This window comes from Falco punctatus, assembly GCF_963210335.1.
Source record: "Falco punctatus genome assembly, chromosome: Z".
Classification (NCBI taxonomy): Eukaryota; Metazoa; Chordata; class Aves; order Falconiformes; family Falconidae; genus Falco; species Falco punctatus.
Genome location: NC_137586.1, coordinates 19,046,399 through 19,066,548, shown reverse-complemented (window position 1 = coordinate 19,066,548; position 20,150 = coordinate 19,046,399). Strand labels below are relative to the sequence as shown.

At 37.8% G+C, this 20,150-nt stretch overlaps 1 protein-coding gene across 2 annotated transcripts in view; it reads left to right on the top strand.

The window, feature by feature from the left end:
• Positions 1–8,212, top strand: part of ARL15 (ARF like GTPase 15) — a 224,856-nt gene extending 216,644 nt beyond the window's left edge. For both annotated transcript variants that reach the window (XM_080373126.1, XM_080373129.1), the window contains one exon: positions 4,349–8,212. In XM_080373126.1, the coding sequence (XP_080229252.1) occupies positions 4,349–4,501 (153 nt within the window). In that variant the 3' untranslated portion in view covers positions 4,502–8,212. The remainder of the gene's footprint in view (positions 1–4,348) is intronic.
• The last annotated feature ends 11,938 nt before the right edge of the window (positions 8,213–20,150 follow it).

Genomic DNA, 20,150 nt, shown 5'->3' with positions numbered 1-20,150 from the left:
ACTTTCAGCTTTCTTTCATGTTAATAGATAGAAATGACTCTGTATTCGTAGATTACAGTATCTAAGTTTTCCTGTACTACTTGTGTTCATGTGTGTTGTGAACTGGGTAGATGAGATTTTGTAATAGAACATATAAAAACTTACAGCAGGGCCTGGTTACTCAGTTTACATACATCAATTTGGTAACATCAGTTCCATGCTGCTATGCTAATCTACACCAGCTGAGGTTCTGGGCACCATTCCTCTTATTGTGTCTTGACTTTTCTAGCACGTAGGTTAAGCAACATTTGATAACCATATGCTTAGTATATTGTGCCAGTAGAATAGGACGTAGAAGGTGGAGTGTGGGAAGAGTGGGAAGAACTGCAAATGTGTATTGTTAGATTTTATTGACTTCAGAATGTGGCATAAAAACAATGTCAGCTTCTCTATAAAACAAGGCCCACGTGTGGAGTCAAGACATACAGTGAAATCCTGTAAAACAGTAGTAAAGAAGTCTTTAAATTGTGTGGATTTAATTGATTATAGTTTCTTCTAAGGTTATAGCTTAACAATTTAGCAATCCCAAAGTAAACTCTTAGAAATGTGAAGTCAGTATGTAAATGAACATCTAATGGGTCAGACATCTGAAGTGTGTTTGAGTCTATATTTTGCTTTGGCATCTGTGAACAGGCAGAAGGCTTTTCACCATTTATGCAAGAGGGGAAGACGAGAACTTCTCTTAGGAACTCACCCCTTTTGTGCTAGTGGGATTGAAGTGAGCTGTAAAATAGTTACTGCTTATTATCTGATAATGCAAGAACTACCTAGGTAGGTGACTATTCCAAGAATTTCAGCTTCCTTTGGATATTTTGGTGATTAGTGTGCATCCTGTTAGGAAATCTGGTAGGGAATGGGTGTGAATGATGGTCATCAGGGCAGAAAGCAACTAGAGAAACAAAAGCAGATGCAGAGCTGAGAGCATTCCAGTGGAATACTCAACTGTATAAACACTGTTGGGCATCTGATTGTATCAGTCTATTTTCATGTAGTTGTTTCATCTTTTACATGTAAAAAATGATTCCTTTTGAAGTCTAAAAATCTTAGTTGTTTTTAGAACTGAATGACATCTTCTGAGTTAAAAGAGAAGTTAAAGTAAATGGGAAAATACTTGTGTCTACAAACTTCTTTCTGGAAGTCTCAAAGTCATAGAGTCTGCTTGCAAAGCCCTGGGCTTTAGCAAACCCCATTGTGGTGTGAAGTTTAAATAAGGAAATACAGCAACATACCACAGAGTATCCCGTGGGTTGTGGAAAATCACTTCTGTGCTACTTCTGGTTTAGTTATTTATTATTTATAAGGTGATTAGTATTATTTTTTCTGTATTTGGATTAGAGAAAAATCATCTAGCAAGTCTCTTTTTCTCTGTCACTTATGTGAATATAAGCAGTTGTGCTTTTATGCCATTATCAAAACTTCCCATTCAATAGCCACTCTTAATGATCACTTTAATTTCAGCATTCGTCTAGGCCCTGTTAATGGACATACTCTGAACTGTTCCTTAGGTGTGGAAAATAATGACGGCACATGCTAGTTTTGTTACATTTTGATTACATTACTAGAAATAGGAAAAAAATCATTTTAATCAATGTTGGGCATCCAAATAAATAATACATCTGTAAAATTTGTTTCACTGAATCAGTTGATGCTGGTTTACTGCTGAAATAGAAATTCCATCTTGGCATCTACAGTCACTGAAATATAACTTAAAGTTACTGTATTTTTCTTGGCTAGAGACTACCTAGTTAAGCAGTGTATTTGCCCACAAACTCTCAAGACTCAGTGCTAGTCTACTTACTGCCATCATTTCCTTGTAGGTGTTTCTAGATATTTAATGCTTTTAGACCCAAGTACTGTCCTTACAATGTAATGACCTTTTCGTAATCATTTCTTTATATGGTATAGCCTTCATTCAACAGGCTATGTAAGTAAGATTGCGGACAGAGTTCAGTGAGCTCAAGGGGCTGATGGCAACAGACTTCCAGTAGAGGGGGTGTGGTGGACATCCTCTGGGTTGTGGGTCTGCAACATCTCAAATTGCTCAGCCATATTTGTCAGCTTAACACCAGCAGGCTGCTGCATCAGCTAGCTCACCGACACCTTGCTTCGGTATGCCTGTCTGCAGCTTTGCCTTCCTCCTCTTATTTAGCAGTCAAGGAGGCTGTTGCTGAAACAGGCAAAAAGAGCTTTCTTACCCTGCTTCTCCTGTACTATGATTGGTGCCATTCATTCTATATATTAATGGCGGTAAATTCAATTTGGTGTCACTTCAGTTGCTGGAGACTTTGCAATATATTCCTTATAGAGATTAGTATCTACTTTCTGATCACATGTAACCATGCTAGCATATCAGATACGAGTACTGCACTGGGATAGCAATGATGAAGAGTATGTATGCTGATATAAAAAAGAAGTGGTTGTTGAAGTCCTGTTTATTTCAGCTGGTAAGTTTTCTGAAATTGTGTCAGGGGAGGTGGATTCAAGTACCGCACTTCATTTTAACATATCTGCAGGTTGATACAGTTCTGCTTTATTGGAAATAGATTATAAAAGGTTTCACCTTTTTCTTATCTGGGGAAGCAGAAGTTCCCACCTCAAAACTGTTTCTTTCCTGATATTTGTTACTAAATACTCTGCTCAGAATTCCTTTCTAAAAAATAAGAAACCCCTCCTGCCATGTTGTCATGCTTGAATTCTGATTCATGTGAGTTGGTTTCTTCTATTAGAATACATTACTAGATAAACAAAACTGTTGTATAGACACTAGAAGAGCTGGATAGGGATGCTGCAGCTTGTTTGGGCTTTGGAAGCCTTTTTTATCTTCCCTCACCCCCCCACCCCCACCCCCCCACTTCTTCCATTTTTTTTATTCCCCATGCACGTGGAACCGTGGCCTGTCTACCGCGTGGCCCCAGTTGCCTGTCTAGGGCATCTGCCACCTACCACAATACAAGTAACTGTTACTGTTGTGCGTATTTGTGGCTCAATCTGTGATAAAAGAAAATTAAGAATATTTGGCAGTAATCAATCACAAGGAACAAGAATGTGCAAACTAAGTCAGGAATAAATATTGTTGTTGGTATGTTGACAATAGCAAGTACTGATGGATATGATTTTAGATGTGAAATCTGAATGTCTTATTTTGACAAGTCAAACAAGAGTAGACTTTTGGATCAAATAGTATTGGATCAAATATTATCAAAGGCTAAAATTTTTATGAAAACAGTAATCTGTGGACCAAAATAACCTGCAGACTGCTGTCTTCTCCTAAGAGACATCAAAAGTATGTTTTGACATTGTACTTGCTATTTTGAGAAGTGACTGGAGTATACTATTAAATGAAAACTTTTCTTGCGCAGCCTTTCTGTGGGTCTGTGTTTCTGCCTTGACAGTTGAAGTAATTAGCATCAGTGATGACTGGTCTTTCCAAGAAGCTGAATCTTCCTCAGTTATTTTGTCAAGGCTTTTAATCATCTTAAAACTTGCAATTCTGTATTACATCATATTATAATGCCTCCTTGCTGCACAGTTGCTGCAGAAGTGAAGGTGGAATTGGTTTAATCAAAAGGTTTTCTTCTTTATAGGCATTATGAGACATTGTTAATAAGCAGCTCAAGTCTGCTGGATTGTGCTGGATTTTTAACTATGACTGTAGAAAACCATCATGTTTCATGTATAGTAATTATTACTATCCTAATCACATCAGTGTGCTAGTCATCTATGTATAATTTTAGAAAAACTAACTGATTTTGGAGGAATCTTTATTTTTTTAATGTTCTCAAGGGTGTTGAGAAACCCTCTGCTATAGCTCACCTTTGGCTGGAATGACTAGAGTTTGTACATTTTTGACAGTTCTTTTGTGTAGTTATAGTCTGGTGACAAATTCTGCGTCTTAAATGTGATGAAACATATAGCTTTAATTTTAAAATACAAACATAACCTAAAATTTCTTAGTTACTTTTGCTCTTTTGGCTATGTTTTCGAACACTTGTTTTGTTTGCTTTGCTCTTGCCTTAAGTTCATCGATTTCTTCCCCAGACCTCCCAGGCTGTTAAATGTATGGGTAGAATGGTAGCTTCCAAGCAGGTCACTCACCCCTAAAGAAAACACTTTCAGGTCACGTCATATAACCTGTATTATAAGAACAGCTGTGGGTAAGATTCTGAAAATGAGTATCCTGATCTTTTTACATGAGTTTTTTTAATAGTTTGGTTTCGTTTCATTTTGTTTTTTAGATGAGACACAGAGTTGTCGTTATAATATTAATACATTGGTCTTTCTTTTTTTTTTTTTCTCCCCCACTTAATAGATAAAAAAATATTTCGAACTTGAGCCACTTGCACGTGGAAAGCGCTGGATTCTTAAACCCTGCTCCTTGGATGATATGGACGCAGTAAAAGACAGCTTCTCCCTTCTAATAAACTTGCTAGAAGAGAGAGACTTCGAACCTTCAAGAATGTGAAACACAAGAGAGAAGAGTGGTTCTCTAGGCATCACTGTACCTGCACATTCTGTTCACAGCTTAATTATGTTGTAGTATCAAGACTGTGCTGTGATATGTTGTTCATACACAGATAGTGCAGAATGTCCCTTTGCTAAAATAAATATTCTGTGAATCAAGTACACAACTATTTCCAGTAAAGTTGTCTACACTACTGAAATAAGAAGTTCCTCTTTGTTTACCACTATTTCTGCATACTGCATGTTGCTGTCTTGGATTGCGATCATTCTTGACAGGAAATTTTACACACACAGAAATGATGTAGTCTGTAGAGGAGAAATTATACATGCTACCTTTGTTTTTTAAAAAAAACAACTAATGTCTTAAGGATTTGTGAGACTAATTTATATTAGCTCGTTTACTGACCCCATGGTATGGAAAAGCACAGCCACTGAAAACCTTAATAGGATACTTTGAAGGCAAGTAGTTTCATGTTAATGCAAAGGCTACTCCTAAGTGTTACTAAATGAAAACATAGTTGACAAGTTACAGCATAATCTTACCAAAGGCAGAACTGTTATTTTGCTGGAAGTTTTCTGAAAGGTAAATTAGCAAACATAATGTGCACATAACAGTATTTGGAGAAAATAGGGGATGTTAATAGGTGGTCTAAGTAAAAATATTATTAGAAAACAGAAAGTTGCATAAAGTAATAATTTGCATTGAAAGTAGTTTTCCATAAGAGAAGCAAAGCAAATGTCTTTTAATTCAGCTGTGGAGGCTTTATTACTAGTTAGAAGTGTTACTGATTTTAAGTAAGGATTGCTTCCTTTATCACTCATTCATAGACTGCTGTTATCATAACAATGTCAAGGCATCTATACCATAATTAAGGGCCTTCCAGTGTTTGTAACTATAAGCTGCTCTTTTCAAGTGATTATAACTTGTTCTTTTGAACTTCCTCTGGGCTAAATGTTACTTAGAAGACAAAAAAGTATTCATTGGAAATGACATTTGTGATACATTTGGAAAAATCCCATTCGGTTCCAGTAACATTGCATCCAGTAACAGTGCATATTTCCTCTTTCCCATTTTTCCCCACTGTAGGAATGCAGTTTTTTGGCTGTGTTTTGTTGATTTTTAAAGAACTTGCAAACCAATTTTGTCCTTTAAAGAAATGTGCCAGGGCACTGGTTCACCCTTAAGTCAGTCACAACAGGGTATGAGCGGATCAGTTACTGGACTGATTGCACACCTTGAATGTTGTGCCTTGTGCATTCAGCTACCCCCGTGCATGAGCATCTGCAAACACAAACTGTAGTGGTGTGTTAGTGGTTCCTCATCGATTCTGCTTGTTTTGAAGCTCTTAACTCCTTTTTTTCAGGGCTTTAAGCAACATATCTTTTCATGCAAAAGCTTGCTTTGTTGGTTTTTTTGTTTTGTTGTTTTTTTTTTAAGTTTGAAGTTTATTGTGGTTTCTCAGTAGTTTATTTGGAAATACGGAAATAGCAAGGACCAGCTTTTAAAGGCTTATAAAAGCCATTTCTCTATTACTTGCAATTACACTCTATGTTAAACAATGTTTTTAATAGGCTTTTTGTTTAATTTTCAATTTCCATGGATTTCTTGCGTTGCTCCCTCAGAATTGTTTCTGCCCGAATGCATGGCCTGGTGATCACTTTTTTAACTTGCTTCCTATTATCAGAAAGAAGCTGGAAAAACTAGTAAGCTCCTTGTTTAATTTTGTGGTAGAATAGGCAGAAAGCCTGAAGGGCATCTCTTTTTGCCTTGTTTTTCTTCTCTTTCCTGATAGGTCAGTCACCTCACTCCTAATACTCAGAAATACCCAAGAACTGGAATTGTTCACTTTAAAACACAGAAAGGAGCTCTATGTTGGTTTGGTTCTCTCTGCACAGTTTAGATTGGACCCAGCTTCCTATCCATTTCTCTTGTGCGGGATAAGGAGGCTCCTTTCCCTGGATATAAGAGGAACTGGATCTAATTTACCAATCCAAACTCTATTTTAGCTGACATGAGCTTGGAGGCTGCAGAGTCCCCAGACTTTCACAAGGTCCCCAGGTTTCTGTCCTGTTTAGGGACAATCACAAATAAGAAGTGGTAGAGAGGAGTGAGAGAATTATTTCCCAGAGAAGGCAGGCAGTTTGGGGAGGCAAAAAGAGGGATTCAGAGCTTTTACTGTTTTTTTCATTGAGCATTAGTTAGAAGATGACACTCTGAGGTTTTTTTACTATTTTCCCCCTTATTTTGCATATTAAAGTTATGGACCAAAAGGTACAGCAAATGAAAATAAGCCCAACCGTATTGCATTCTTAAAACCATACTTACTGATACCATCAATGAGTCTGGTCCAAAACCTTCGATTTCTGAGTTACATTTTGGCCATGATTTCCCAACTATGCACTGTCAGAGGGTGCTACGAGACTTAACATGGAAAAAGCCCAAGTAGTCAATGAGAACATGGCTTTGGCATATGACAGTGGCCAATTAGAACAGGAGCTTTTGATGCGTAATGCTTTTTCTTCAGGAAAATGCCTGCTGCACAGGAACAGTGATTATTATTATTTTTCAGAATAATTTTGGATATGCTTTTTCTTAGTAATACAGTGATCATTCCTCATCACAGGTTGAAACAATACCTCATAACTGCTTAAGGCTAAGACCAACGCTTAACTTTACTTTGAATGTAGTTCTTCTGTGGTTTTGTGTTGGGGATGGAATTAATAGATGTGTACCTTTTTAATGTCTATACACATGCACCTTTTTATGGAGGAATTTAAAATGTTCATAGCAGCTCAAGTCACACTTCCTTGTCTGGAATGTCGTTGAATGCTCTGGCTGTGATAGTATATGTAAGCACCATGCTGTTTTTATTCAGATGAACAATCTCAATTGATTCTTTTTTTTTTTTTTAATCTTTTCACATGTGTTCATCTTTTATTGGAAATAAACTTAGGCACTAAGCTCTACTTTCCATACAAGTTCATTAAGGAATGAACATTGTCTTTTTAAAAAAGATACTGTGCTTTAATGTTCTTTAGCCATCTGTTAAATTACTCTGTGTGTGTATGTGTATGTGCCCACATTGGGCTTCTCAGACCTGTGGCTGTCTGCAATGTCTCAGCCGTCAGAATGAAAACATTATCAATCAGTATCCAACAACAGCTGGTTTTGACAAGCTTCTGTCTGCTGCCTAATGCTTTACAACTTGTCAATAAGACCTCTTTGTCTACCCGCTCTGAGCTGGCAATCTTACTGCTTCCATGTTGTGTCCTGTACTTGTACTTGTATGAAAAAAAGTTAAATCTTAGTGGGGATTGATATTTTCTTGCTGTATAATGGTTCATGTGTATCTTAGCTTCTCACTTCCAATGTGCTATACAAAAATCTGTGATGTATTATTTCATTTAATTTCTTGCATTTCATTGTATTTATAGAAGTTGCAGATTTTTGTACCATGTTAGTTAATACAGTTGCCTTTTTGTAATGGCAATTAATTTATATTACCAACAGTTTGTATCTTTACGGTAGTCAAAAGTATTAGTTAACTGCCATATTATCTTGACTTTATACTAAGAATACAGTGTCTATACACAGAAGTTGACCTATTCAAGTGGACAACTGGTGACATGAGGAACTTGTACTGTTTGTGATTTATACATGATTTCCATTATTAAAAAAAAAAAAAAGAAAATAAACACTGTGTAGAGTTGAGTTGCTAAGTTTGGATTTTTTGAGTAGTAGCCAGTTTGAGAGTGTGGCGTATTAGCTTGATTTGGAACCTTCAAGATAAATTATTTATTCCTAGTTAAAAAATAAAATTACTGTGTAATCATTGTTAAATTATACATAGTTTTACATACAGACACACATATATATATATAAAAAATAGAAACTCTAAAAACTGGCTGGTTTATTTCTACAGCAAGATGTTACTCTGGAAACATATCTGAAAGACACTGCAAGTTTATTGGTGAAAAAGATTGGAGTAATCTTTATATAATTACTCTATAATAGACTGCAGGGCATGTTTATATGACCAGAAATTATTTTTAAACAAAGTGACATGACAAAGTACATATATTAAAAAAAAATCTGCAGAAGTTGAGCAAAGGAGAGTACTATGGGAAAAATAAAAGCTTGCTGAGACAACTCAATATTATCCTATCAAACACTGTTTGAGAAGAGACTGTCATAGCACAAGTTGTAGCAGCTGATGGAAGTACAGCACTGCTGAGCCAGACTGGAGTTGCTGATTCAACTCGAGGTATGCTTGTTTCATTTTATTACGTTTAAATCTGCCTCTTACCAAAACTAGGATGGAAATTAAAGATTTGTAAACTCACAGTATTTTTTTAATTCTTTTGTCTCATATAAGTAGGAACTGAAAATCTGCTAATCATGCCTCATTTGATAGCTCTTGAAAGAATTTTCATTAGCTCATTAGCCCTTTGAACTAATAGTTCAAACAAATAACAACATCTGTTTGTGTCAGCTGAAGGGTTAGTCATTCAGGTTAACATGAGGAGAGAGAGTCCCATATCCTATGTGAAAACAAAAGACATACCTTTTTTCAGTATCTGCAGTTGAAAAGGACCCCTGAAATCAACTAGGGCTACTGAATTCTGTTACGTGAAGAGACTGAAAAGATGACTACTTTTCTCAGTTCTCAGCCCTCATAGGTGACCTGACTTCATTGTGTGGGTTGGACTGAACATCAGGTCTAATTTGACTAGTTCTGAGACATTTATGCTTAAAGCTAGCTGCACACAATGTATTTTAGCTTTTATCACAGCTATTAAGAGAAGCCAAAGCATGCTGTATGTATTGCTTGTTCATTCACCAGATTTTATGGGAAAATGTAGTATGTGGTATTCTGGTGGGTTTTGATGGAACATTTTCAGGACAGCATTGTTTGTGAAATGTATGTTTGTGCATCAAGCATGTTCAGCACTTCCATTTATGATGTCTTAAATATGCCTTAATTTTTTAACCACTGAAACTGTCTAAAAAAGGTAGATATTCCAATGTGAATATTGGTACTAACAGTAGTTTGTGCAGCTCCAGTTATCTGTGGCGATACGGTGGGAAGAAGAGATATTCTGATCGCATTGTTGTCAGGTTTGTCAGGTTCACAGTAAACCCAACAGAAGTGTTTAGCAAAAAGTTCTCTGCTGGTTTGGGATGTTTATGGAAAATTAAGGATGTGAAGAGAAGGAATGATACAATCAATGCCTAGCCAGACTACTCTGGAATGGAGGGACTCATTGCCTGAAAAAATAGCCTAGTGGTCTTTCGTAAAGACCACATTTGTAATCAAAAGCTGTTAAACAGTTAATTTCTAAGTACAGAAATGCTTCCTCATGAAACATGAAAAATCTATACATACATTTGAGAACCTGCCTACGTGCTAATGAATCAAGAGGCATGAATTTTACCTATTATGCTTGTGTGCCATGTAAGGAAAGCCATTCACAATTAATTTTCTCTCACTATTAGATTATGAGCCAAAACTGGCAAAAAACAAAACCAGCAATCACAGCACTTCTTTTTTATCTGTCACCTTGAAATGGTGAAATGCTGTTCATTTTTATTACTATGCCATGTAACTATAATTTACTGCATTTCAGTGTGCACTGGCAAGTATTTGCATGTATTAGGTAAAACAAGACAAAAATAAATCCTTTTGTAGTTTGGCAATTTCTATGTGTGAAGAACGGCCCTCTTTCTAAGGAGACATTTACCGCTGGAGTACAGAAGCCTTTTACAATAGCTTTGTTATAAATTACTGAAAACTGAAATGCTAAATCATGGAAATCCCAAACAAAAGGTCTGATACCGTTTAAATGCATAGTCCCAAAGACTGGACAAGAGAGGAGAATCATGACTTGCATATTATGTTGCAAAACCAAACCAAGTTCAATGACCAATCACACAGCAAAGTATTTGGTATTGTAACAATGTGACAGTCTTGGATTTGGAAGTTTGATAGATTTTTCAGGATCAAAAGGGCATTTTGTAAAAAGTTTAATTTTATGGTCAGTTACATTTTGGGCCTGTCAGCTTTGAAACAGTCCCTTTAAAGCACTAATTCCTGCTGTGCATTAAGGTTGGCATCCTAAAAATCTCTTCTATAGAAATTATTCCATTCTGCATTCTGTTAGCACATGCATGTCACCTTATCTCATTTACTTGAAAGCATATACTCCTTTTCTACTAATCCATATCTTGCTATTTTTTGAAACAAAAGCTTCATGTACATAGGCTTTGTGTCCTACCATGTTCAATAGCATATCCTCAGAGAAGCTTATAAACCCAAATTACAGTATTATACCTTATATTATATCCTATATATCTTTTGAAGACCCCATTTCTGCCAGTATCATAATGGTGCATTTTTAATGCTTATAACAACAAATGTCTGTTTGCAAAACTACATCAGAATTATTTTATTATAGTGGTCCCATGTATGGTATCTTCTAAGACCTAGAGATTAAAGATGTGAATGGGATTGTACCATTTAAAATAAACACCAAACTGCAGTAACACCAATGAAACTGCAGTATCTGGAAAATTGTTTTTTTATTTAACAGTGGAATGAACAATACAATCTCATCATTGCCTCAGTATTTATCTTGCTACAGATGAGAAATGAGCACTCAAGATCAATAATGTAAATTATTACAGCCTTAGTCCATCTTTACTAAATTGCTTTGTTTGCCAATGAAATAGTTGTAATCCTCTCTGGTTTACACATGTGTGTCAGTTAAAGTTGAAAGCCTTCCTTCAAGTATCTGAAACTAAGGTTAATTTTAAAAAAAATGCTAATTTCCTTTTCCAGAACTATTTTTTTACATAATTTGCAGGAGTGTGACTGATGCAGAAAAGGTCACTGTTTACCTTTAACATATAGAGCATGACCTTTTGGTTACAGTAAATACAGTACTGCAAGTCTGGTAAAGTCATCACATATACTAAAGGTATTGAGACCATTTACCTCACATTCCTTCCTATTAGCTTCCACAATTAACATGATCCACAGCTGAAAAAATAATTCTAGTTGTCAGTGATAAATGGGGTGAAATCGTCAATCACTGAAGTTGACAGTATTTTTTTAAAAAGATATTGCAAACAAATGTTTACCCAAAGATAGCAGTATGTTGCTGAGATTTTGTTTCTTGGGGTTCTCCTGTTTCATTCACATGGCAGGCTGACTTTAGTGCTCACTTTCAGAATAAAGAGAACTTTTTTCTGTCCTTTTTTCTGCAGCATGAAGAGTACCAAACAGTACCATGATCAAGCACCAAAGTCTTTAGCAGAACCAGGAACATTCCTGATAACCCTCTGAGGTCTGAGACAGAACTTCAGCTTTTTGGTTTGGTTTTTTTTTTTTTTCTTTTCTTGGTATGATGTGCAGACCTGAGGTTTCAATTCAGGACTGTCTCCACTGAGAACTGTCATAGGAGTCTACTATTATGGGCTATATAAATACCTTGCCTATTTTTAGCACTTGCTTTTGATCTCTGAAGGGTTTAATATCAATGGCAAATACTGTGTGGTGGTTTCATATGTAGATGTATTGGTGACTTAGACATTAAAGAAAATGCATACATTATCTGTGGAGAGGGAATATCTTGTTTTTTCCATTCCCAATGCTGAGGAGAAATTTTCCATAAAACTGCTTTGGGGTGGTGAATCTTCTTCTGGTTGCTTGTGAAAGATTCAGCAGGCAGTTTTGCCTTTAGGTTTAGGTCAAATAAAATGGAAGACAAACTGTTTAGTCTTTTAATTTTGGCATTCTAAACTACCTGGATACTGGTGATTAGCAGGTTCTCAAGCACTTCATCTGTGAGAACCCCTTCACACGTAACCTGATTAAGGCCTGAAGGAGGCGGTCACTACTAATCAATGTTTCCAGTTACTGATTTGATCCTTTTAATTGCCACCTGCAGGTAAGGTTTAAAAAAACCCTCGGTGTTCACACCTGTTTACATAGATCTGTCCTGCAACATGCAAGTGTACCCTCAGAGTGCCTGTTGAGTCTGGTGTTCCACTGCAATCAAAAGGATCAGTTCATTCCTGGTTGTCTCCAGATGAGACTGGTGTGGTGGCATCTCTGCACCATTTATCACCATCTCTGCATTTCCATAGTTGCCTATTTTGGATGGGAAGTCTGGTTCATGCAGTAACTGATCTTTGATGATGGGTTTTATCTTTTACTAAAGCACAGGCTATTAGAGGATAACTAGCTCTGAGGCTCTGTTTTATGATTACAATTACAGGTTACAATGCAAATAGTAACTAGAAAACATAAGTAACTGTTAGTCAATAGGTTTGAGTATAACTAAAAGCCAAGGTCAAGCATGTCCTGATCCAGCTGACTGATGCTGAAAGTGGGTTCTCATTTGCTGATCTCAGAATTAAACCAGAAGTTGCCAAGAACAGACATTGTCCAGTTCAGCAAGATGGGTGCAGTGTAACTGGCGATACCGGTCACTATTCCCAATGGCACCAAGATCTCCATCTCTGTGAGGGGAAGCAGGAACCATCTGCCTGAACCGATGAGCTGTAGACCATAGGATATTTAGTATGTCCGCCATAGAGCTGAGGGAAGACACTGTTTTGAGGACATACTGATAGCGTCTGTACCTTGCCAGGTGGTGCTGACCCACATCGTCCTCCATAGCGGGGTGAAGTGCCCAGCTGGCACTGTCCCAGCGGAGCCCGCTGCTCACTGGCAGCAGGCCTCCACCATGGGAGCCCTGCCCGACTTGTTACGGTCTGCACCGTGTCCCAGAGCCACAAGCCAGCTGTGCCAGGCTTACTGAGACAAGCGATTTTCAGGACGACGAAAGAAATACTGAAATGAGAAAATTGGTAATGGTGGCATGCCTGCGTACCTGTCATGCTGTGCTACAATTTCAGTCTTTGACTGTTGGTCCCATAAAGGTGTCGTTTCTTTCATGTTGTTAAAGCAATTACGGTTATTATACTAAATTTGTCCTTTCTGAAGGGAGCAAGAACAAATGAGGGAGGATTTGCATACAAATTGAGCCGGGGTGTAGGGGGAAATCTCAGCAGGCCTGCTCGGCAGACAGATGAGGTGGTGAGGAGGCATTATAAAGGGGCTTGGGCCAGAGCCACCCTCCTCTGCAGCCCTTTGCTGGTGACCCTTTGAGGAATGTCTCCCAACTGTCTGGCAGATTCATTTGAATGAGAGACAGCTTGGTGCACTGTCACCTCAGGCAGATCAAAGCCCGCTCCTCAGCCAGCCGGAGGAGGCACATGGAAGGCCTCCCTTCCCCTGGGCGAGGCCTTCCCCCTGGTGCCGCTCGGGCCTCCCTGCTGCTTCCCTCAGGGAGGTACCTGCGGGGCAGCAGCTCTCCCAGCCTCTGCTGGTGGGCCTGCCCGCCTGCCTCAGCAGCATGGCGGGGTTCCCCTCAGAACCAGTGAGCCAGGCTCCTGGGCGGCTGCAGCTGGCTGTGCCGCGTGCCGCATACCAAGAAGGACTTCAGGTCGCTGGTGCAGGTGTTCCTAGTTCAGGAGAGCAAACCGAGGTGTACCGTGGGTTTCAAAGCTGGTTTAAGTGGTGACCAAGTTGGCTTTTGGGCATGGGAAGCTGTTCGCAATGTCCCAGTTTCCCACCACGGTTGTGTTTCTTTACACAAGGTTTCCCTTGTGTTTCTAGGGACAGTGGGAGGGTTTTTCTTGCCCGCAAAATATGCTATTGAAAACTTGGGAAATATATTTATTTTTCCCCTGGGACTGAGTTTTATGCCCCGAGTCACTGCTAAACAAAGTTTGCCCCTGTGAAGACCAGTGCCATGAGGGAAGCACAAGCACCTGGCCTTCCACTTTCTTAGGTTTGGACTAGTTTCAGCCTAGCAAGCCTGTAGTAAGTGATTGATGTGTAAATTAATTTTCTGATATCACTAGCAGCTGAGTAGCGCATCTGCAACATACATTACTTGCAAATGAACCTTTGGATCATTAGGTTGTCCTCACTGACACAGCCCTGGAACATGCTGCTTAAATAACTAAGGGTGCTGTTTATTTAAAGTAATGTCATTTGATGCTAAGTAAGATGCTTTGAATTCCTATAGATGTAAAAAAATGAAGTCTCTTTCTCTTTTTTAGGGAAAAAGTCAGGTTTACAGTTGTTTTTATAAGTGGAAGAATATTCTGAATTGGTGTGTCTTCATGGGTCAGCACTTTCAACCTTATTATAGGGAAAGGATCAAGTTCCTGACTTTACATGTACAACTCTAGTATATCAAAACTGGTAAAGGTATGTTGCTTTGCTCATTAAAATCAATCTGGCAAAAGCCTGTCTGCTTAAAGGTGCATATTACTTTTTTAAAAAGTCTTTAACAGTAACAAGTACAGAAGACATTCTAAATTAGAACATGTGGGTGATGTCAGATCATCTCCTTAACTGTTTTGAAGAGTTCTTTGTGTTTCAATGTCAGATGTGTTTCAACTGTAAAAAAGTAACTGGTTAGAGCTACCCAAGTTATGGATGTTGCTGAGTATCTACTGCTTAACCATGACAACTGTTCTGCCTTTCAGTCATGGCTCAAGATTGATCCAGAAATACTGATTTGTTTCCATAGTTGAAGTTAAAACAATGATGTAGAATTACTGTCTGAGCATTCAAATACAGGATTACCAGCTTTTTACTTGGGTATCTTCCTCCATAGCCACAGAAGAAATAATTTCCTTGTTTGCACTATGCTATTTAAGTTTGAGAAAACAATTGAAAGGATAATGAGGCACAAAAGCTGACCCCCCTCTTCCAGGCAATGCAGAGAAACCACTTGGCAGGTAAAACATCCTGCTCTAGAAATCCTGGTGGACTATTCAGTTTTCACAGTTATTAAACTAAAGGTATTAAGATTTGGAGGACATCACCAACTGATCTTAGTCACAGTGCAAGTAATGAAATTTCTCTGTCACATTTTTGCTGTCTTTTTTAAAACAAATAATCAAACCTTTACATCTGACTACTCTGCGTGTTACTAGTGTAATAACAAAAAAAATAGCTCAGGCTTCTGAAATTCTGAAGTTTGTGAATATATTTTTCCTTATAGTATTTAATCTTTAAAGAACACAAGTATTTTTCTCTTTCTTTCAGATCAATATTTAAAAAAAAAATCCTTGCTTTATTCATTGCTAATTTTGCCCTGATGAGGATTTTTTGATAGAATGGTATAGTTCAGTTGGAAGGGACCTACAACAATCATCTAGTCAAACTGCCTGACCACATCAGGGCTGACCAAAAGTTAAAGAATATTATTAAGAGCGTTGTCCAAATGACCCTTAAATGGTGACAAACATGGGGCATTGGCCACCTCTCTAGGAACTCTGTTTCAGTGTTTGATTACCCTCAGGATAAAGAAACGTATCCTAATACCCAGCCTGAACCTCCCCTCAATCAGCTTTGAACCATTCCCATGCATTCTGTCACAGGATACCATGGATCACTCCCATAAATAGCAAAGATGCTAATTTTTGGATTACAACTGTATGAAGTTGTTCAGAAAGCATTTTCTGCTGTAATCTATTCCATCAGAAACCTGTTTTTTCTTTTCGTCTACATCTGTTGCTCAGTACTAACCCTCATATTACGCCCTCTCATGCATTCCCCTTGCATACAAGTGTTTTGAAAGCAAACACTTTCAAATATGTTTCTGTATTCCTGGTGAAAAAAACAGATCTCAGGATGTTCAAATAATATAGAATATGTTTTTATTTAATGCAAAGAGATGCAAGAAATAAAACATGTTGACCTCTCTCCAGTAAGTTTTCTCAAGAACATTGCAAAATACATGTAAACTCCCTTGGCCTATTCAACCTTTCCAGATGCATTGTTCTCCTGGGTAGCTAGACAGATGTAGAGTCAAGTGGGAGTGTAGATAAGCATGTTGGATACCACCACTGTACTGAGATATGTAGCCCTCCATATGTTAAGGTAAATGCCATCATTTTTTCCCTATTTTAAAATTTCCTGTGAGGAAAGTTTAGCATTATCTGTGGTTATAGAACAAAGGAAAAATCTCTTCTGTATACATTTTATAAAATACCTCTTTCATTTAATCATTTATGGGATGTTATAGCTGGAATACATAAAATGTCACAATATTTATTTCTGCTTCAGTATTGCTGGGTTTTTTCCTTATCTGTGGAAATCATTTGCTCTTACTGAGCAGCATCAGATCTGCATGTCTGTATTCTGTGGTTACTTTACCACTGTATATCAAACTCAGTTTCTTGAATTAAAAAGTATAGGAAATTCAGAGATAAAGATATTACCAAATTACTTGATTAAAGAGTGCTGCAGGGAAGATTGATGTGCATGTTCAAAACAGCACTCAGAAAATGTTGTGTTTAAAAACAATAAAAAATATTACATTGGTGTTTCAGAGAATGCAAATGCGAGATTCTGTTATCAGAATTCCTTTAGTGTCAGATGTAGTTACCTATAGGTGACTTTATTTTGAAACTTTGTCATCTATCCTCTATCTCAGAAAACACTGACATCATACCTTTTGCCCTCCATCTGTGAATTTTCTTCAGGTCTCCAGAATTTACACAGCATGGAATAGGTCTCCAGGGGGAGAAAAGTCTTCAATGGATGAAAAGACAGAGCAGGAATATTGAAAGTAAGGGAGCATTTCCACAGCAGCAAATGAATGTAGGGTGAACTTGGCTAATCTATACAGACTGACTAGAGGGAATCATGGGTATCGCCTTCCTTTGATTAGAACAAATGTATTTCAGAAACAGAGAATTAGTTCCTTGTTGCAGCACTTGCAAAACTACCCCCTGATCCTTGGTATCCTGGGCTCAGGTCTTGGACTCAGGTAGAAGAGGTGAAATTCTTCTCTCTGGCTGGTCAGATCACTCTGCTTGCCTCCTTTCTCCAGAGCAGGCAGGTTTACTTTTTTTTCATCTCAAGGCCATCCCACAGTTCTCTTGGTAGGTAGGTCTAGTGCCTCCCTGGAAACTAATTCAGAACGTTGATCCTCATCTTACCTACTCAGCTAAAAACATAGAAACCCAGTAAACTTTCATTAATTTCTTGCTTCGCTTCTTGGTCTTCAAGACCTTAAAAAATGCCCTAACATCCAAAGGACCATACCTCCTTTTTGTACAATGCTAGTAAATATGAGATGTGGCAATGCCTTGAGCAGTGACCTGGGTGGCTGCAGGCAACATCTTCTCAATGGAAGGTGGCTTCTGTGGCACACAGTTCATTCAGCACAGAGGCTGACTAACATCACAGCTTAGCTCCTTTAACATGTCACAATGCCACTAGCTCTGATCAGACCGTCGCCAGACAACATCTCAAAATCATTCTGGGAAATGTTTTCATATTTGGCTATTTATCTCAGATTCCTTCTCCCCCTTTTAAGCAATAGAAGTGTTGCTAGGAAAAAGGGCAGGTTTTGAATGTGACATACAACTTAGTGTTGGGAATATTAAGAGAGTAAGTAGTGGTTTATTTCAAGGCTGCCTGTCTGATAGGAGCTAAGACCCATCAGGCTGCTGACATTCAGGCCATCACCACATAAACAGTTACTTACAGTTGTATGTAAGTACAGTGGTTTGAAATATGCATGGTTTTACACAGTGACTGCTACATGACCTGTAGCTAAATTATCTTGCTATCCAGACAGAACAACAGTTAAAATGGATGAAGCTGTGTCAATATTTCCCCATTTTGATATAGGTTTTATGGAGCGCCCTTGAATGTCTGTTTGGGCAGTACTAGCTGTTTGCTGTCTAGGGAAAGTGTTTTGTCTGATATAATGGTAGTGAAATCTATTTCTATCACTTCTTCTCCTCACATCAGTATTTAATCAATGCCATAGTTTTGTGTTGTTGGAACTTACTGACATTATCATTCTTTTCCTATGGCTCTTTCTACTTTTTTATCCAAATAGCTTTGCAAGCCCACAGAATTAAGCCACACAACATCCTTTACAAACGTGAAGACCTTTTCCCTTCCATTTTGCAGAAAGGGAGATTAAATGCAGAGTGATTCTGACTTAAAGATCATCTGGACTCTGAAGGAAAACAGGTGTTTGGACACAGGCTCTCACTGTAGTGCTTTCTTTGTGCAACTAGGGCCTTCCAAAGATGAGACCAGGAAAGCAAAATTGTAATCTTTTCATGTTAAGATTCCTAAGGCACTTTCACTTTGGTAACCCAACCAAATTTGTCTGGTAACAAGGGGCTTAGTTTGATTAATCATAAATAACATGTAGTCCTGTTGTACCATACAAATAGTTATGACTGTCTTCTGCAGCTGTTTCAGGGGAGGCAAGGTGGTGTCCCAGCATGGCTTGGATTTTAGTTTTGCTTAGCTAAAAGCTAGTTATGCATTGCACTACTATGGTTTTATGGAAGCAATGTGTGTACAAAGTGTAATTTCACCTGATACAGGAATTGTATACTTACATCTTGATGCATATTAAGAAAATGATTGAATGATGGCTTTCATAAAAGAGTAATTTTAAATAGTCTTTTGTCTAAGCAGTTCACAGATTTTGGCTTTGTCTTTGTGATGTGTTCCATACAAGAAAGGATCTATTGGATGCACGTCATTTCTTTCAGCTGTAGCTAAGCATTCACATGTATCTTTTGAACAATGTGAACTCAAACCCAGTTAGCCACAAAGAAAGAGTATCTGTTCACAATTTAGAATCTGTTTTATTACATATTTCAAACCTTTGCTATTGGATTAAATTATACTACCAACCAGCTCAAATTTATGGGCAGTTAATGTGGTTACTTAAATGTATTATTTATTTTTGTACTATAATTCAAATCAATTAGTTTCTAATTTACAGGCAACATGAAGTTCAAATTTGCATATAAGCTGAATTACAGACCTGTGTGCTGTAGTTCTTAAAGTTCAAACTGATTCTATTTAAACCAAATGAGTTCATGTGGATATTTCAGCTTCAAATATTTTGAATTTTGTTATATTTATTTCCAGTTAGTGGGAAAATAGTGACAGGTGTTAAAATTTTCTTTATAAGTAAGTTATTTAAGATTAAACAACTTTTCAATAAAAATATACTTGCAAATAAGATGTGCCATAATTTTATATCTCTTCTGAACATGATATACCCATCTGCACAGTCATCCCTGACTCACCAGAGCTGAATAGCAATTGAGCAGTGGTAATATCACACAGTAAATCACCAGTGCTACTTCTTGCAACCCATACTTGGTTTTTGATTGTCTGTATCTACCTACTGGTCTTCATGATCTGAAAGTACTGTATGCAGATATGTTGCAGCAGGTGCTTGATTTTGGAACATGTGGTGAGACTATATGCCTGGTTTCTTTCTGGTTTCCTTCTGGAGTTGTTTTCTCCATACTAGTTCACACAAGGTTAATTTCCATCCATCTTATTTTCCCTATCCTAATCCTTTCCAATGTAATGCTTTGGGATGATTAATTCCCAGGTGAACCTGCAGGCTCCATCTGCTTTCTTTGGTAGTGATTTTATGGGGAGAAGCTTATTTCTGCCCTACCCTTCTCCCTGGCTCTTCATCTTCAGACCCTGGAGTTAGCACCAGTGCTGTAGCCTCAGTTTCCACTACAGCAATGTAGAGGAACAGTACTGGGAAGCAATGTT